Below are 19654 nucleotides of genomic sequence, written 5' to 3' on the forward strand. Positions count from 1 at the left end.
TTGTTTTTGTTGTTTAGAATTAAAAGTGAATAAACTGTTCCTTTTAAAAAATAATTAGATTGTGACTGATCAATATTTTACATATGGCTTCACAGGATTAAAGCAAATGACTGAAGAAATTATTCTACAACTTTTGTATTCCATAATAATAATAATAATAATAATAAAAACACTGTCAAACAGGTTTGTAACAAGATAATAGTAAATTTAAGAGCCACACAGATGGGAAATCAAAAATTACCTGTATTACAGTGTATGATGTAGCTGTCCACCAGTGTAAACAATGTGCAAATAATTAAACCAAAAAGTACACAATTTATAAAGTTATTGGCTTCTAAAGTAAGGAGTCGACTCTGAATCGCTGAAACGAGTCGTTATAGATTTCAAATCTTTTGCCCATCTCTATGTACGTCACTAGAAACACTTTGCATAATAATCTCCGCCTACCGTCTCGGGAGAAACAAAACTCTGACCTGCCTCACCCCCCACACAGACGCTCTGGTTGGTGTGATAGCATCATGTCAAGGAGACAGTGTTTTTAATTGTAAAGGCAAGTTTGTTTTATTTTCACTGCCAAAGAATGAGATCAGAAGAACCAATGGCTAAAATTCATTTTTACCACAATAACAGAGCAGTACAAAGAATCCCTTTTGTTGTGTTCACAACATTTCACTGATGACTGCTTTTCTAATCTCGGTGAGTACAGCGGGATTTTCAAAGCGTTTGGCCATAAAAGAGGGTTCATTACCAGCTTTATTTAGAACAACGAGCATCTCCGAATCACAACGCGAAGTATGATTATGAAGTTATGTGTCTGTTTTCTCCCGAGCGTCTTATCAGTATGTGTGCTGCGCTGATCGTCATGTACAAACACTCATTAAAATGAAGTGTAACTCCGTGAATACTCAAGGAAGAGACATGAGAGAGATATCTATAGAAAGCTTGACATGTCTACTTTAAAACTACTTTAAATTGCTGCCGAAAACAGATATTCTGTGATAAAGTAATCCATATGAAAACAACGCGATGTCTGTTTTTCTTGTCTCCCTTCGTTATATCTAATGTGACTACGCCCCTGCGCTGAACGCGCTATTCAGATTCAAACTGAAGCGCGAGGCTTGAATACACCCATACAGAAGAAATGGCAGCGAGACTGTTCACGTTTTTTATTTTACAGTTTGCTTCGCGGTGAGAGGAATAAGGCATAATTCACCCCAAACAGATGCTAACGCATTGTTTACCATGGAGGTGTGTGCGGAACAACCAATCAAACCTGACTATGTTAGTTAACCAATCAGAACACAGTATGCTACCGAAAGGTGGGTTTTAAGAAAACTGAATCTTTTGAACAGCTTCACGCGAACCGTTTGGGGATCTCTGAGAATTGAGGTAATTTTAAAATGATATTTTGACAAAATGACAATGTTTTTTTAACCTTGGATGGATTTAAACCTAATGTACAAGGACTTATAAACAGTGATGGGAAGCTTAGAATTTTCATCTTACTGGCTCTTTAATTATTACAGAATAATAATGTGGATGATCTATTAATTTAATCCAAAAACAACACATAAACCACCTGCTGTTATTAAGACTGCGAAGATTAAATTTCAGACTTTTAAATTTCAAAAGGCTTCCGCTATTACCAATGATACATAATGTATATATCCAGATAATGAAAAATGTAAAAAAACAAACTAACAAAAAACTTACAACTCACACGAAATAGGTAATTCATGCTACAAAAAAAACAACATTTGTAGACATATATATATATATATATATTGCCTAGCAGCATTTCCACTGGGTTTTCCAAGGATTCTCCATGTGCTGAAACTTTACGAGAAAGCAGCAATCTTCTATTGTGTGAAACGTTTAGTCTCACTATTGCTGCAAGGCCTTAGTTCAGGTGAGTAAAAACTACAGTGCTGACGCATGCGCGCTTACTGATCAGGAAAGACTGAAGCGTATATATTTGCTAACGTTTTTCACTTAATGAAAATATACATTGAGCCCATATCCTGCGTAATGACCAGTACTTTGATTCATAAATTCCACCTTTTCCCAGTATGTCTTCGTGTATGTTATAACGAAACATGACAAATCTGAAACCTGTCCAAAGGCTTCCGAGTTGTACTCGCCACTTCGCACTGTTGATTTAAACCTTATTGTAAAAATTAATTATCCCCGGTAAACGTCTCTTACCTTATCCGACCCGGGAAGGCGTGAAGGGGAAAACTTCCCTAAATGTTCCCTATGGAGACATGTGTAGTCCGTAAAAACGTTTCAGAAATCCTGTGGATATTGTTGCTCCTCGCCCCAGAGTCGTTCGCCAACGAGGAATTCTTCTTGGCTCCACATTCGTTATTCCTCTTCCTCCCAGCCAACCGAAACCACGACGCCCGGCTGCTGCGCGCTCACACACACGCGCGCACACACGGCACTGCGCATGCGCGCTGATGCATTCACAAGTGTCCGTAGTAATGTATGAAAGAGAGCGAATTCCGCAATGTAACGTGGACAATGATATACTATAGTTTTATCATTTAATTCACAGCTTTACAGACGGTATAAATACAAATAAAATAACTTAAAATCTTCCTGAGTTTTTCTTTTTGATAGAGAGGCAAAATAAAAACGAATGTCTGGAAATATGTAAAATTGGGATTTAAACTCCTCCTCTTTGCATTATAAATATAAGATTTCTGTTAGAATAATAGAAAAACCTATATGGTACATTTTCCTTTTCATTTCCATATTTCATAACCATCTGTCATATGGTTACAATACTAAAGCCACTGGCATCCAAACAGCTAATACAACGCATTAACTACTGCAGTGAATATAATGTAATTTAAATGTGTAGATGACTTTACTGCGCATTGTACTGTGCAGCACAATGAGCACAATTTCCATTCAAATAAATGTGATATGATGCGATTGCATGACGTCAGACTGCAGTGTCACATTTTTTCTGGGATTTCAAAGCATTTCTGCAACCAGCGCACACACATGGTACGTGCAACAGAGGATTTTTCGCTTGCAAAGAAAATCTTTTTTTTTAGGGGGTGGTGGAGGAAGGGGGGCTCTATGGTATGTCACAAATTTAGATACCACGTCTATCTATAGCACAACTCAGATTAGATTTTTTGAGTAGTACATAGCACACCCTTGTGGTCACTCTTGTAACAATACACATGACACCCTCTTCTATTACAATAATACTGGACCTTTATTAGAATACTTTGAAACTCCTCATTTGTCATCTGTCATCAGCCTATTTATTTATATACTTTTAATTGTTTTTATTTATTTTATATATTAATATTTGTTAACAGATTTTTAACAACATTTATGTAAATTCTTTGCAGCTTGTAACTTGGCAAATAATGTTTTTGATCTTTGTACATTTAGCTAGGTTGTTTAGGCTGCCCTATGTCCTTACCCTGTTGTAAATGTTATTAATCAAAAAGATAGATTAAAAAAAAACTAAGATTTGTTGTGCAGCATGTTTTTAAACAAGCTAGTTTTGTACTATAGTTTTGATAATAGTTAAAAAAAAAACATAGGTCTCTCAACAAAAAGTGTCCTGATGCTTTGAAAAAAAAGGACCTGTATTTGTGGATTCTGACACACACAAAAAGTGCATGATCAGAAACCATTTAAATTGAGATGCACTTTTAAATGTGCCAGCCTTAAAAATGTGTGTGAATTTCCATAAGCAAAAAATATTTAAAATGGCCCAGTGAATTTGCATCTCCATGAAAACACAAAAGAGCAATGTGTGATGTCAATATTCACCGACATGCAACAGGTATTAAACGTTTAAACAGGTTTTTAAGAGCAGGTAAATGGGACTGGGATCTTCTGTGCTCTATTCTGAAAAGCTCAACCAAAATCAACTTAGCCGGATAACAGACAGAATGTGTACTAGAGAACAGGACCTTATGGCATGACTACAAGAAGCCAAAAAGAAAAGCTGAAGCCATTGAAGTGATCCAGAATCTCACCAGGGGGCAGTATGACCTAATGGAGCAAAGCTGTTCTCCATATTGTACATGTTGTGCAGGGTCTGCCGTTTCACTGAACTCTATTTCCATCTACCTGAATATATGACAATAAAAATGATAAAGTGTACATCTTTACCTAATGATAAATTAGAGATCCGAATGTACAGAGTTTCAAGAAGAGCAAGTGACTGAATTAAACCCATCATTCCACCATAAAATCATCATTTTATGCTTCAGGGTAATAAAAGAGGTCTTCCAATTAATATAAATATGTAATTGTATGTAATTAAGGGTGAAAGTGAAACTGAATTTAAATGTAAGTATGATCTAGCATGGCTGTGTTTATTATCATCAATTGTGTGAGACTGAAATGATGTACATACATATTCTGGTGATGGCTAATCTGAATTTTCAGCAGCAATTACTCCAGACATTTTCACACGATCCTTTAGAAATCATTCATATAAGCTGATATGGTGAAACATTTCCATGATATACTATATACAGCAATTCTCAATACATCAAAACACTGATAATAAGAGCCATGGTTTATAACTGAGTGTCAATAATAGCCTAATTGATTATAGTTGAGCACCAAATCAGCTTATTAGAATGATATCTGAAGGATCATGTGACACTGAAGAACGAATTAATAATAGCTGATGAAAATGAAGCTTTGCAATTACGCTTTAAAACATTAATATAGAAAACAGTGATGTTAAATTGTAATAATATAACATTTTATAAAGTTACAGTTTATACTGTTGCTAGTAGGTAGGCTATATCATATTATGTTATCTTATATAAACTGATCCTAATAGGTCAAAGTCACTTTGTATACACTGTAAACTACATTTCCCAGAATGCCCTACTGTCTTCCACCCCCAGTCCAGCCGGTGTATTTGGATACAAAGTCAGCCGTAGGAGTTGACAGCCTGGTCCATGGAATAGATCGTCTTTTCTCCCAGGGAAAGGAAACAGGGAAAGAACCGATTCGATTCAGATGAACGACAGGACGACTAACTGACCCAGCTGGGAGAACGATTACAAGAGCATCCTTCAGCGGAATTTGATGATGTGTAGCTACAGCAAACGGGAATATTTCAGCGTTATGATACGCCCATGCGACGAGATGTGTGGATGTTGTGATGTGCGGTGAACGATCCAGGCAACCACAAACATACATCCGAATTCAGAAACCCGGTTGTTTTAACTGGATGAACGCATGAATACTTGACAACTGATCTCTGGATTCTAAGAAATATTGTCGCAGGAATTGGGTGGATATTATTATTATTATTATTATTATTGTTGTTGTTGTTGTAAAGATGGTGGACACATCTTGTGTTGGCTTTTATTTGGGCAACATAAACACATTATGGAGAATTTCGTCACCTAATCGCTGCGACCTGGATAAAAGTCATCTTTATGCAAGCTATCCGCATCACTCTCGTTCTTCATAGAAACGATCTCAGTATCGCTGTTTCATAATACCAAGCCGAAGTTTCGCTTGTCATACGTTTCAACTGACTCCAGCTTTATGAATTAACTGCTCTTTGTGACAATAAAATGTCTATTGTTAAAATGACAATCGTGGACGATGAGGACAAAATGATCGAAGAAAGCACTTGCACATGCAGTTCATAGAAATAACACGAACCGACAGTCGATTTGGCTTGTGACGTGGATTAAACTGCAAACAGTAGACGTTTAGGTAGCTGTGGTAACGTTTGTCGATGAAATATTAATAGGTCAAATAAATGCCTTTCTTGATATGCAAAGCGATAAATATGTGGCGTACATTATATGTCGATTAATGCTATTGACAACCACGGCTCTGCCAACTCTGTGTTTTGATTCTCGTCTTAAAATGGACGCGCGCTTTGCTTTAACTGTCTTATAGCATTCGTGATGTGCCCGGTTTATACAACACAAGAGAAACTCGGTGACTATTGCGAATGTGCAAATAATTGTGGAGGTTTTGAGATCGCGAGCTGGTGCCATCTATGTGAGCCTATCAGAGCTGAATGTCTGAGGATGCCTTAAGCCTGCGCATGTATGTCTTTAAGTATATGAATATTCATTAAAATCCAAATTGCAAAAAAAAAAAAAAAAAAAACAAGAACAAGAGTAGCATCGATCATATACGTTTACAAATATGAGAGTTTTACATGGATCAGACTTGGATGGAATAGAGGTTAACATTCCAGTGCAAGCTATTAGAACTTAACCCCAACTAGAACATGACATGTGATGTAAGACACATTATTAGAAGACCCATCTAGATACTGTTTTATCTTCAGCAAGATTTGTTTACTTGTGGATTCTGTTGTTAAAAAGACAAATCAAGCAAGCAGTCTCCAAGGCCTTCAGTGATTTTTCTGATGGAAAAGCCCAAGCTGCATCAAGCAACCAAAAAGATAAGATTCTCAAGGCTTGGTGATCTGGATATTCTCACCTAATCTCCAGGACTTTGGTTTCTCTAGGAAAAACTTGGTTCACACTCCAAAACCATTTTCAGTGTCATTTTCTTAGTCATATTAGAGCATATTAGATCTCACATTGACTGACTGAAATGGCTCTATAAATGTTAAGACAACCACAAAGTGTGCTGTGGACAATCCAAGCAGTCGTTGAGGACAGAGCAGGGGCAGCTCAGCAGAAACTTTATTTATTGATTTCTTTCCTCATCAAGAATGCCTTTGCTCAGTAGATGGGTTCTGCATGGATAATGTGCGCAAGTTGACAGAGGGCCTCCTCCAGCTTTTAAGACCACATCGCTGACCTGAACACTCAGTGATGGACCCATATATGAGACAGAGTGGAGCTGGAGGCAGTGCTGCCCCGCTACCATGCACCAGCAGCGGAGGTTCCTGTGGACCCCCAGTTTCCCCTGCCCTACAATCAAATGCAAACTCAGTACCCTGCCTGACACAGAACAGCAGCAGCCAGAACTCCTGTACATTTTCCTCCTCAGTGGGCTCCCCAGAATCCCATCTTTCTCGTCATCATGAAGGCAGTAACGTGTACTGGATGGCTGTCTTTGATTATGAGGCCACAGCAGATGAGGAGCTGACCTTGCGACGTGGCGACCTACTGGAGGTGCTCTCCAAGGACTCTAAAGTGTCTGGAGATGAGGGTTGGTGGACTGGCAAGATCCTGGACAAGGTGGGCATATTCCCTAGTAATTATGTGACCAGACGGGATACCAGCTATCCAGCATTGCCTCCGGAAGGTCTGGTCGGTGGGGAGTCACCACTGGAGATTGATTTCTCAGAGCTGTGCTTGGAGGAGGTGATTGGTGCTGGAGGCTTTGGAAAGGTGTACAAGGGTGTGTGGCGTGGTGAGGAAGTAGCTGTTAAAGCAGCTCGTCAGGACCTAGACGAGGACATCAGTGCTACAGCAGAGAATGTGAGGCAGGAGGCCAGACTCTTCTGGATGCTCCGACACCGCAACATCATCTCTCTTCGAGGTGTTTGCCTGCGGGAGCCAAATCTTTGCCTGGTTATGGAATATGCCCGTGGTGGTGCACTTAACCGGGCACTTGCTGGGAAGAAGGTGCCTCCTCGGGTACTGGTGAATTGGGCCGTGCAGGTTGCAATGGGAATGGACTACTTGCACAACCAGACCTTTGTGCCAATCATCCATCGAGACCTCAAATCCAACAACAGTGAGTCACGTTTCTTTATTGTTCACAGCAGAAATTGTACCTTTATGGGTACAGCAACTTGTCACTGGGTCAGTACCCTTAAAGGGACAACTTTGCACCTTATGTGTGCCTGAAAGGTTGATATTAATACCTTTGAGTAGTAATTTTCTACCCTTAAGGTACTGATATGAACCTTTTAGGGTACAGCCCCAGTAACAAGCTGATGTACCCCTAAAGGTACAATATATGTAAAAAAAAAATTCTCAGAGTGTTCTGATGCACTCAACACCAACACCTATTCATACGTATCAACAAATTGATTAAGGTTACATGCCTTTGAGACACTTCTGGCATGTCTGATACAGTCCCATCAGAAATGCAGTGCATCAGATGTATAATTTTGCATTACATTATGGGTTAGGCACAGGCGGGGCTACTGTAGGGATGGAATAAAAGGAATGGATGTTGTGTGTGGACTTGGAAACATAGTTTTTTGCTCATAGCATTGCTTCCTCTTCTTAAGGAGAGCTACTCTGCTCTGGAAGCGCTCGGCTATTTTTGGTCATTTGTGCCATTTGCTGCTAAGCGCAGTTGGAGTTGTTGTGGGCAGAAAGAAGAGAGTAGCTGAATGGATGAGTATGGACGCACTTGGGAAAAGGAACACTGCACACCAAACACTAAGGGTTCGGCATTTGCATTTTTTCGCAGTAGCAGAGCTTGACAGACACTTGAGAGAAGATTTAGCAAAGTCTGCTAATCCCTGTCCTTGTCAAATCCATGAAAACAGTCATCCCAGTGCTGCTCCCTCTCCCAGAGATGGGATGCATGTTTATCTTCTGCCTGTAGACACAGGAGGGGTGAAAACATTAGCTGTCAGAGTTTAGAGTTTCACTGCTTCTCATTATCCAGGGGCTCTGAGCTCAGGTATCCTCTTCAAACTGTAGGCGTACTTGGAGATTGGCACAGCTGCCGTGGCAACAGAGGCGGATTCCAAGCCCTCCAGCCTCTTCCCAGCTCCCCTCTATTGCACCTAGACATCCCCCTCCCCCACAGTACAGTCCCCGCTCAACAACACACTACAGTGGGATTGTGTGTATGGCATAGTAACCCTTTAAGTGCACCAATAGTTGCATTCCTTTACTAGCGTCAGCATTTGTCAGGAAATGTATCTCCGGTCTTTATATTTTAGCAGTCGAAATAAAGTAGCCGCTTGGAATTGATGCAAATCAGTGGGTATTTGAAAATGTATCATATTAAAAAGAATGACATAAGGAGTCAGGGACAAGCACTTTTACATTACCATACCAAAATTACCGTAATAGCTGCCTCTCCCTCATGTTGCCTGGGGGGGCTAATTTGAACATACTTGGGTTGCTGGTTGTCAGTGCATCTGAATAACTAGGATAATCTGATTACTGTGACCTCCTTTAAAGTGATGTCACTCTGTGTGTGTGAGTTGATAGGCTGAAGTCGATGGTCAGTCCATGTTGCTAACTGAGCTCACACACTGGACTTAAGTTACCGTTATCAAAAATGGCCCACACGCTGGCAAAAACAAAAGAGAAATGGGGATCAACTGGCAGGGTGACTCAGCTGAAAGTAACGCTAAACCCCTGATCACCTTCCCCTGACACACTCCTCAGGCAGGTCTTTACTGGAACACAATAATGGCTGATGGCTAATGGCTAACGCACTCTGTTTGGTGCTATCAAATTGTTGTGGCACATGTTCAGTACTTGTTTTCAACAAAATGAAGCCAATTTATTGCTCTACACTAAACTTCAATATTAGGTTTATATATAAACTAAATACATACTAATCGTAAAGGCTGTGACAGACCGATATATGAGTCAGACACATTAATCAGAAGATATTTGATAATACTGAGATTATCTACATCAGTTAATAGCTGGGTTTTTTTTTTTTTTTTTTTTTTTGCGTAATATTGTATTATTCTAAATAAATTGTTACATTTATTCAGCAAGGATGCATTTAATTGATCAAAAGTGTCAATGAGGACTTCTACATTGTTACAAAAAAAAAAAAAACTTAATATAAATGCTGTTCTTTTGAACTTCCTAGTAATCGAGCTGTTTAAACAGTGTCACATGATCATCAAGATCATATGACAATGAAGGAGACTGGAATAATGGCTGCTGTAAAATCAGCCTTGCCATCACTGGAATAAATTCCATTTTAAAATATATTCAGATTGTTGAAATATAATGAAAACGGTCATTTTAAATGGTTATCATATTCAACAATATTAATAGTTTTACTGTATCTTTGTTTAAATAATTGTAATATATCAGCTATATGGGCATTATATCAGTCTATGACAAAGTCTAAATCATTATTAAGCATTGAAAAAGCTCACATAGATTAACTACTAGTTAGGTTACTAGTAGCCAGTTAAGATTGGCACAGAACTGTCAACTGAACTTCAATTACAGGACACCTTTAATTACTCAACAGTGGACATAAAAGTGCAGTCCAGCATTTTTAAGGCCTCCACACATCTTAACAAACCGTTTTATGTAATATGCACACCTACTAGGGTTATGATTGCTTTGGACTTCTAGGGTGCTTTCACACTAGCACTTTTGGTGTGCTTCTGGGTTTGATTGACGTCAGAGTTCAGTTCGTTTGGATGATGTGAACGCTGTCTTCCGAACTCCAGTGTGCACCTGCAAACCATACCCGAGTTCACTTAAAAAGGGTGCTCTGGAGTACGGTTCATGTGTGACTGACAAGTGTGACTGACGCGCTGCAAGCAGTGAGCTGTATATCTCATTTCTGTCCGCCTTCAGTGTTCTTCAGATCATTTGCAGTACATTCCAAAGACAGACGCAAGTGCCGTTATGTACCGAAGCTTTCTAAACAAAAAGAACGGTTCAAAAACGTAAATATATAAAAGGACAGAGAGTAATGTTATGCACATTTGCCACCTTCTCTTGCGCTGCCATTACTAAGCAACAGGGTGAACAGCTGCTGGCTTGATGACACAAACAAACTGCGGTTCGGACCCAAATAATATAATTTGAACCCAGTCCAGCGGGAGCAGGGGAAGGGGGGAGCAATCGAACTCGGGTTCGGACATGGCAAGCAAACCAAGTGTGAAAGCACCCCTAATTACCTGACATTGCTGTTCTTTAAAATTGATTTTAGAGAGTACAGTTCAGTTATTGGCTGCGTGATGTCCATGCCATCTTACCATGTGAACTGCCTGTAAAGGTGTCAAATTAGATTGATCAAATAGTGTTTTATCAGTAGGTGTAGAGAAAATGAATTATGGAGAGATCGAGCAAGAGAGAAGCTGGGAACACAACAAGTACCCCTTTATCGTGTACCCAAAACAGAGATGGCTTGACTATGACAGGAGTCAGTCGCCTGACTGGGGAAGGGTGGATACGAGAAAATGAGCATCTGGACCACAAGAGTTCAGATGGATACAGGGGAAAATAATAAGGGATGTGAATCTATGTATGGCTACGTGTGTGTATGTCCTGGAAAAGCCCCAGGGTCTGAACTCACGCAGGGGGAGAACAGGGCAGTGGTGGGTTATAAGCACTGGGGTCAGCAGGGTACAGGGTAAAGGGACTAGTTTGTCACAAATGACAGATGAATTTCTGTAGTTATGTCTTTATTTTAAATAGCTTAATTTGTAGACTATGGTACTAACAATGGCAGTGTTAGAGAACACTCATAAAAATACACATTAAATGCCTTTTAAGTCACTTTGGAACATCTGTCAAATGGATATATGCACTTGCACATGAAACCACAAACTATAAAATCACAAACTATTCACTTTTCTAACTGTGGCTGAAATGTATGTTAAATTGGCATTTTAACAGTGTTTTTTGTTTTTACTACCTCTTTTACACAGACTCTGTATAAAACTTTTCAAAAGATCCCTGACAGTTTCACAAAGCCATTTCCTGCCTTTTAAGACAACACCCTGCATTCATGAAATGCACAAATGTCATCCACAATTTTAGGTGATCCATTAATAAGTAATAGGATGCGTTCCTTTCCCACCGATTGGAATGAGTCAGACGGGGATGGTGGTAAAAGTGGGGCTATGGACTTATTGCATTGTCTGCACTCTGGTTAGTGACCATGAGTCATTTGTCCAGCCTTTTATGTGTTAATCATTATGAACCAATAATGATATGAGTTTGAGAATCGCTACATGTATTTAGTTAAGCCATACTTTCCAAGTACAGTAAAGCGGGACTGATAAGTTGAGGGTAGTAGAGTTTTTTTTTTTATGTATTACAAAGTATTGGCTAAGAGCTCTTATTTTACTGCCCTTGGGTTATCAGGCTTTTGTCAACAAAAGAGAAGCTTTAAAGGGCTCCTTGCGGATTTCCGCCAAAATAAAAGCTTGAATGTTTAAGGTTTGGAAATGAATGATTTAAGAGAGTTAACAGCTGTATTGTAAACAATTATTATTATTATATTTTTCTTAAGAACTAAATGTTTTATCATACTGTGAAATATTACAACAGTAATCTTGTTTTGTTAATATTATTATTAACAATAGTATAATTAATAATATATTCATTTAATAATACATTTTTTGTAATAATAATAATCCCAATAAAATAATAATAATGTATATTTTTGAAGTCATATTAATGTGTAATCATCCAATTTTGCAACCCTACAAACAAGCACAGCAATCCTGCAGATTTATTTATTGCATTTTAAATCACATTAGTATTATTATTATTATCAGTAAAATCCCAATTCTATGTAGAGAATTACTCTTTATTTTTCAAGTAATTCAATAACAGTAACTTTTATTTTATCATTTGCATTAGATTTGACTTACATTCTTGTTCTGATTGCATTTAGTTGAAAAGTAATAGACATCAATTTCTCCTGTGTCCTCACTAGGAAGTCTGTGAATCATTTTTCTTTTTTTATTGAAACGTCCAGTGAAGCAACTCCGCAATTAACTGAATTTCCCAGAGATTCTAGGAAAGTGTGCTTGATATATTTGCTCGTCTGTGGCTCTGCACACACTTACTGCACTCTACGCTAACAGCATCTCTATGCAGGCGTGAATATTGGTATCAAATTTTTCTCATGCATTTAATTGTGAAATATGTCCCATTTGCTGACATTTTGTTCTGTTTCTGGTTTTTCTGTTAGGAACAAACTTACACTCTAAGGTGTTATCGGTTAAATTAATCAGTACTAAAATTGGCGTGAAATGGCAAGTTCACCAAGGTCTAATTACGATTACAATTATGGAGGCCACAATTACGCAATCGTTCAAAGCGGCAATTAATCGACCACTTATGTTATTCTACGTGCTTAAGATACATTTTATTTCTTTCTACGTGTTATCTTAAGGGGTTTTCCATTGTTTTAGTTTTAATTAACTACTTTTTTAAATAATTTAAATAACAAACCAATCCGATGTATATTTGATATTTGAGGCTTAATACAATAGAAAAGCACAAAAAAATTTCACTTAGTGCATGCAGTTGCATCAAACGGTGATATAAACATTATTCAATGTAAATTGTGATAAACGTAATTAATAATCGCTATTACAATTTCAAGGGAATAATCGACAATTCAATGATTTTTGTAAGTTCACCCTCTCGATTTTTCAAATACGTTATTAATCTTATTGTGAACAATTCACCCATGAATGTTTAATTTTATTTTTTGTAATTTTTGATCTTGTAAAGTTTAATCAAAATGTCTCCACTCAATCTGCCAGTGAAGTTTTAGACTTCTCTTTGGTAAGCCAGGCTTCTCCAATCATTTACCCCAACACTTTTTTTTTAAACAGTCAAATACATGTTCACATTCAGATCTGCCTCCATCCAGTCAACAAATGACTGACACAACCAAAACCCTAGTTTTCTAGTTCAAGGAGCCATTTCATTTGGATATACATTACAGTAGGACAGAACAAAAACTACTGCAATTTCCTTTTCATGCCGAAATTTTAACACTGCAATCTACAGTTTATCTTTAAAGGGTTCCTTGCATGGTTTGGAAAATATATTAATATTGTTTATTTTAGGGGGAAATTATAAATGTTTTCAATAAATACATAACTTCACATTTCCCATTGATTTACATTTTGATGTAGGGTATATCCAGTAAAATGAAGCTCCAGCATTGACTGTGTTACTCTTTGGCAGATCAGAGTGGTCAGAGTCCATTTTTGTGGGAACTTGGGCACCTGCAGTTCAAGTGTGTTTAGAGAGCATATGTATTGGTCATATTTTGTCTAGGCACGTGTAAGTGAGACTGGTGTAGGTCAATGTCTTTCTTAGCTTAAACTTTGACACCAAAATATGAGCCAAATAGTAAATACACAAAGTATCTGCCACAAAAATCAATAAAGAGTCAATAAAGAGTAGTCTGGATGGTCTTGGTTAATGAACTGAAGACTATAGCCCTCATATGACAGTATCTTTAAAACTTCAGTCACACTTTATTTTAGGGTCCAATTCTCACTATTAACTAACCATTAACTATGCCTTTTGCCTCAATTAACCCCTTATTTGCTGCTTATTAATAGTTGTTAAGTTTAGGGTATTGGGTAGGATTATGGATGTCATGCATTATATGTAGTTTATAAGCACTAACAAATAGCCAATATGCAGAGATGTATAAAGTACTAGAGACCCATACTTGAGTAAAAGTACAAGTGCTCTATCAAAAAAGTGACTTGAGTAGAAGTTGAAGTGCTCTTTAAGCACCACACTTAAGTAGAAATACTAAAGTATTCAAAAATTTTTGTACTTAAGTATTGCAAGTAGTCTTTTTTTAAAATTTACTACTCAAGTACTGAAAGTAAAAGTACAAGTATTGTGTTATGTAGTTATTGAAGAAAGTAGTCAAAAGTTTGAACATATTGTTTTTACTATTTCAAATGATTAACCTAAAGGACAATCACAGTTCCTTTGATTAACTTTTTGTAAACAAAAAACGGTTACAGGGTTAGTTTGCCCAATTTGCTATGTCACTTACCCTCATGTTGTTTCAAACCCATAAGACCTCCGTTTATTTTTGGAACACGGTTTAATATATTTTAGATTTAGTCTGAGAGCTCTCAGTCCCTCCATTGAAGCGGTGTGTACGGTATACTGTCCATGTCCAGAAAGGTAAGAAAAACATAATCAAAGTAGTGTGACATCAGAGGGTTCGTTAGAATATTTTGAAGCATCAAAAATACATTTTGGTCCAAAAATAGCAAAAACTACGACTTTATTCAGCATTGTCTTCTCTTCCGTTTCTGTTGTAAGACAGTTAAAAACAAAGCAGTTTTTGATATCCGGTTCGCGAACGAATCATTTAATGTAACCGGATCTTTTTGAACCAGTTCACCAAATCGAACTGAATCGTTTTAAACGGTTCGCGTCTCCAATACGCATTAATCCACAAATGACTTAAGCTGTTAACTTTTTTAATGTGTCTAACACTCCCTCTGAGTTAAAACAAACCAATATCCCGGAGTAATTAATTTACTCACACAGTACACTGACTGAACTGATGTGAATAGAGAACTGAAGATGAACACCGAGCCGAGCCAGATAACGAACAACAGACTGACTCGTTCACGAGTCAAGAACCGTTTCTGTCAGACGCGTCCGATTCGTGAACCGAATTCTGTGCTACGTTATGAGCCCAGGTAAACCGAAGGCTTGGAGGCTTGCAGTCAACGCCAATGACGACGCCATTACGTCGAGCGCAAAAGAATCGGTGAACTGTTTTTTCTTCAACTGGTTTATTGAATCGAACTGTCAGAAAGAACTACTGGTGATCCCCCAGAGAACCGATGCAACCGGTTCTTGACTCGTGAACGAGTCATTATCTGGCTCGGCTCGGTGTTCATCTCTCTCTTCACAGCAGTTCAGTCAGCACGCGCAGTCTCGCTTGATTCGCTCAATGATGTGCCATCTTCATCAAACCTGCCATCTACAGTTCTGGCAGTGGTAATGTGGATTTATAATGGAATGATTCGTAACATTTTTATAATTGTAATGAGTAACTATGCAGCACATAAAAAAATATCGGAGTAAAAGTATTAAACTCAGCGAAAGTGGAAGTAGGAGAAAAAAATAATACTCTAGTAAAGTACAGATACCGCCTTTTAGTACTTAAGTACAGTAGTGAAGTAGTTCTACTTCGTTACTATACATCTCTGCCAATATGCTAATAATAGACATGCTAATAAGCAACTAGTTATTAGTGTGAATTGGACCCTATACTAAAGTGTTAACAAAACTTTTCTAGTTAAAGGATTAGTTCACTTTTTTAATTAAAATTTCCTCATAATTTCCTCAACCCCATGTCATCCAAGATGTTTACATCTGTCTTTCTTCAGTCGAAAATAGATTTTAGGTTTTTGATGAAAACATTTCAGGATTATTCTCCTTATAGTGGAGTTCAATGGCTACCAAACGGTTGAAGGTCAAAATTACAGTGTTAGTGCAGCTTTAAAAGGGCTCTACACGATACTAGACATGGAATAAGGGTCTTATCTAGCGAAATGATCGGTCATAAAAAACAAAAACAAAAAAAAAATCCAAATTTGTATATGCTTTATAAACAAAAATGCTCACCTTGCACTGCGATGCGCCTAAATGCTCCTCTGTCGGTCACGGATTATGGAAAGTGCAACATAGGGGTGGTTGGATTTATTCACTTTATTATTATACTAAATTATTTATTTGAAGCTTCTTTCTTTTCAGATTCTTATTCATGCTTTATCATAATAGGCTTCATATTAACTTATTGGGAGAAAACGCAAGTTCTATGTGAAATTTGAGCGATCACATATAGTCAGAATGGCATAATCATATTCCCGCGAATATTCGACTGTGAGATTGGTAGTTGAATCAGGCTCCTTGAATCGAAGCATCAAATAGTCGACTATTTGAGGTATATATATATATATATATATATATATATATATATATTTTTTTTTTTTTTTATGACCGATCGTTTCACTAGATAAGACCCTTATTCTTTGTCTAGTATAGTGTAGAGCCCTTTTAAAGATGCACTGAAACTGTAATTTTGACCTTCAACCGTTTGGTAGCCATGAAGTCCACTATGGACTAAATTTTTATTGGAAAGTGAACTAATCCTTCAATACATAACTAGACACTTTTTTTACAGGCATGATAATTTCTCCGTTGTTTTCTATTTACAGAGTAAGAGTCCAAGGTTTGTCCCAGAGCTCACGTGATCCAAAGCAAAGAAAACACAAAGTGCTTATCCACACCCAAACTGAGCATACACTATAATGCACCATACACACACACACACACATTTACTATGGACTGCAGCAGCTACGAGTCAATAATCAAAGTAAGACATGCCCACACAGCTAATATACACACATTTACACTTGCAGAAGTGTTTACAGGTGTTACTATGGCACAGTAAACACAGACAGTATACTACACATCCATGTCCGTCACATTACAAATCATAGAGCATGTCAAGGATATGGTGGGAAAGACACAATGTGTAGTGTTGTAGTTCACATACCCTTGCAAAGCATACTGAACAATACATGCAAATGTGACAACACAGGCAGCCACTATAGCTCTGTACACAGAACGCACTGGCATGGCCGAGTGTCAGAGATCTTTGGCACAATGCCCATCGGTGGTGCTCGTCTATTGTTGGAGCACTGAAAACAAGGCAGAAGGGAGCAAGGCACAGCCTTCCTACAACAGGTTTTATTAGAGTGTCCTGTTAACAGATCATTACACAGCAGAAATGTTTTCATTAACCAATCCCAGTGACCAATGATGTAAAAAAGGTTTATTTTCTCAGAGAATATAGAGTGAATAATGGTAAATCAGGCCACATTTGTCTACTTTTTTCAGCTCAATGATAATAAAAATTCCCAGAAACGTGATGATATTGCAATTAGGGCCGGGACTCGATTAAAAAAATTAATCTAATTAATTAGAGGCTTTGTAATTAATTAATCGAAATTAAGCGCATTTTAATCGCATATAAATATTTGACCTGAGAACAGTGAGAAGTAATTTTTTTTCACATGGATTTATAGTATACCATTGAATAATGACTGAATACGTAAGCAACAAAATATTGTTTCTTTTTGTTCAACCAAGTCTAGCAGACCAGTGCAAATTTTTGCCATGAAGTGTAGCAATAGCATATTTAGAAACAATTTAGAAATAGTACATTTCAGAAATTCAGGAAGCTTATAGGTGCTGGAACCTTCTGTAAAGTGTTTTTTAAGTAAAACACAATACTGTCAATTACATTCAGAACATTGGAATCACTGACTATTAGAAAACATCTCTCTGTTGCTTCAGAGGCCATAACATACTAAGTCCAACTCTCAGTAACCTTGGCCAAAACAATAAAGAGTTCAACATAAACTGTTGCACCAACAAAATAATACATAGTTCAACATAAAGTGTAAAGTCCACGCTAGCTGCTATGTGTTTTGCGTTGAGGTGATAATTGAGGCTCGATGTGCTGCTGCGGTGATATGCGAACGCTAGTTGGTGCTCCAGTATAATCGGTCCGCCGAAACTCATCCAGTGAGAAACGTTCCGCGGTGCAAAAATAAGTTATTAAAAATGTGGGAATTTTTTTTTCTGTAATTAATTAATCTTAGTTAACGCGTTATTTTTTGTGTAATTAATTAATCTCAATTAACGCGTTAAAGTCCCGGCCCTAATTGCAATATACATATAATCAGTTTGTATATAAAAGAATCACCCCCCACCCTTTAAAATAATCTCATTTTGTTGTTTTGCAGCCTCAAATGAAGACTGACACAGTTTATGTTTTATATCCCAACAGACTAAAGGCTGTAATTAAAGCAAAATGTGGTTTGACCAAAAAACACGAGGTGATCCTTTTCTCAGTGATTCTGATTTTTTTTTTTTTTTTTTGACATGTTGGTGTTATATCTTTCACTTGGATGTTATAAGTTGGAGTAAATACAGCTGGATAAAACAAAAACTATGTCCATCTTCATTTCAGGATGTAAAGGAACAAAGGGTGTTGAACCTGAATCAGACGATTTTTTGCATGATCATCCCAGATTGAAGACCAGCCGGTCAGCCTCACATCTGCATGTAAACATGTTTTCGCATTGGAAGTTCTTCACTATAAGTGAAGAAGACACAAAGTTTTGCAATTTGTAATTTGTCTAAGGCCAAAGTAAACCTTAGGTTTTGTTTTTGCTCATTTCGCTGAAGAAATAAAAAAAAATTGCAATGAAAAAAAGTAGATTTTTGTTTGTATATGCTGGCAATTATAGTTCTAGGAACCAACAAAAATGAGTGACGGCAGGGTCACACTTTAAATCTGAATCAGCCAAGAAAATTGCAGATTGTGCAGCTCTATTTTTTTTTTCTCGTTTTGTGTGGGTCTTTTATGTTGGATGTTTGAAACAAATTACAGAATCTTGGAATCCAGTCGTAAAAATGGACTTTGCAATATAATATAGAAAGTCTGAGAATTTAGCAAATTTTGGATGAATGCATTAAAAGTAGCATTGTGCAGTTATTTTTGAAAAAGAGGATCAAACAGATATCAAATGGCCCTTCATACATTTTGTATTGATGCTTGTTTGCAAAGAAGATTACCAAACATGCTCCAAATTTTCTTATAAATTAATCCTTGTTACATTTTTGTTTTGTATTAAGTATATTTTATTTTTAAATGGGCCTATATTTAAAACTGCCTACTGTATATATAATGCACAAGAGAGAAGCATTAGTGCATTTGAAAGTAATTAGTGCAGTTATTTCTGTAAATGTTTTTTTATAAAAATAAGTATCAGTTGGCTGTTTAGATAAGTTAGTATTTTTTATTTATTTATTATTTATTTTATGTGTACATGCATTAAAATGCATGTCTCGGGGTCAGTGGGAGTCTTTGATGGTCTGGGAAGGAATTTCCTTGGAGGGTCACATAAAACACCCCACATGCTAGCCAACAGTACCCTCTCTGC

The 19654-nt window shown here is 37.3% G+C and overlaps 2 protein-coding genes across 2 annotated transcripts in view; one reads left to right on the forward strand and one right to left on the reverse strand.

The window, feature by feature from the left end:
• Positions 1-2425, reverse strand: part of LOC127934197 (signal-induced proliferation-associated 1-like protein 3) — a 70278-nt gene extending 67853 nt beyond the window's left edge. Inside the window, exon 1 of the mRNA XM_052531420.1 lies at positions 2206-2425. The gene's annotated coding sequence lies outside the window, so the exon portion shown is untranslated. The remainder of the gene's footprint in view (positions 1-2205) is intronic.
• A 2482-nt stretch (positions 2426-4907) lies between these two features.
• The window catches only part of LOC127934616 (mitogen-activated protein kinase kinase kinase 10-like), a 34095-nt gene continuing 19348 nt past the window's right edge, over positions 4908-19654 (forward strand). The window contains exon 1 of the mRNA XM_052532110.1: positions 4908-7680. Coding sequence (XP_052388070.1) covers positions 6810-7680 — 871 coding nt within the window. The 5' untranslated portion in view covers positions 4908-6809. The remainder of the gene's footprint in view (positions 7681-19654) is intronic.

The sequence above is a fragment of the Carassius gibelio genome, chromosome A18 (genome assembly GCF_023724105.1).
Source record: "Carassius gibelio isolate Cgi1373 ecotype wild population from Czech Republic chromosome A18, carGib1.2-hapl.c, whole genome shotgun sequence".
In the NCBI taxonomy this organism is placed as follows: Eukaryota; Metazoa; Chordata; class Actinopteri; order Cypriniformes; family Cyprinidae; genus Carassius; species Carassius gibelio.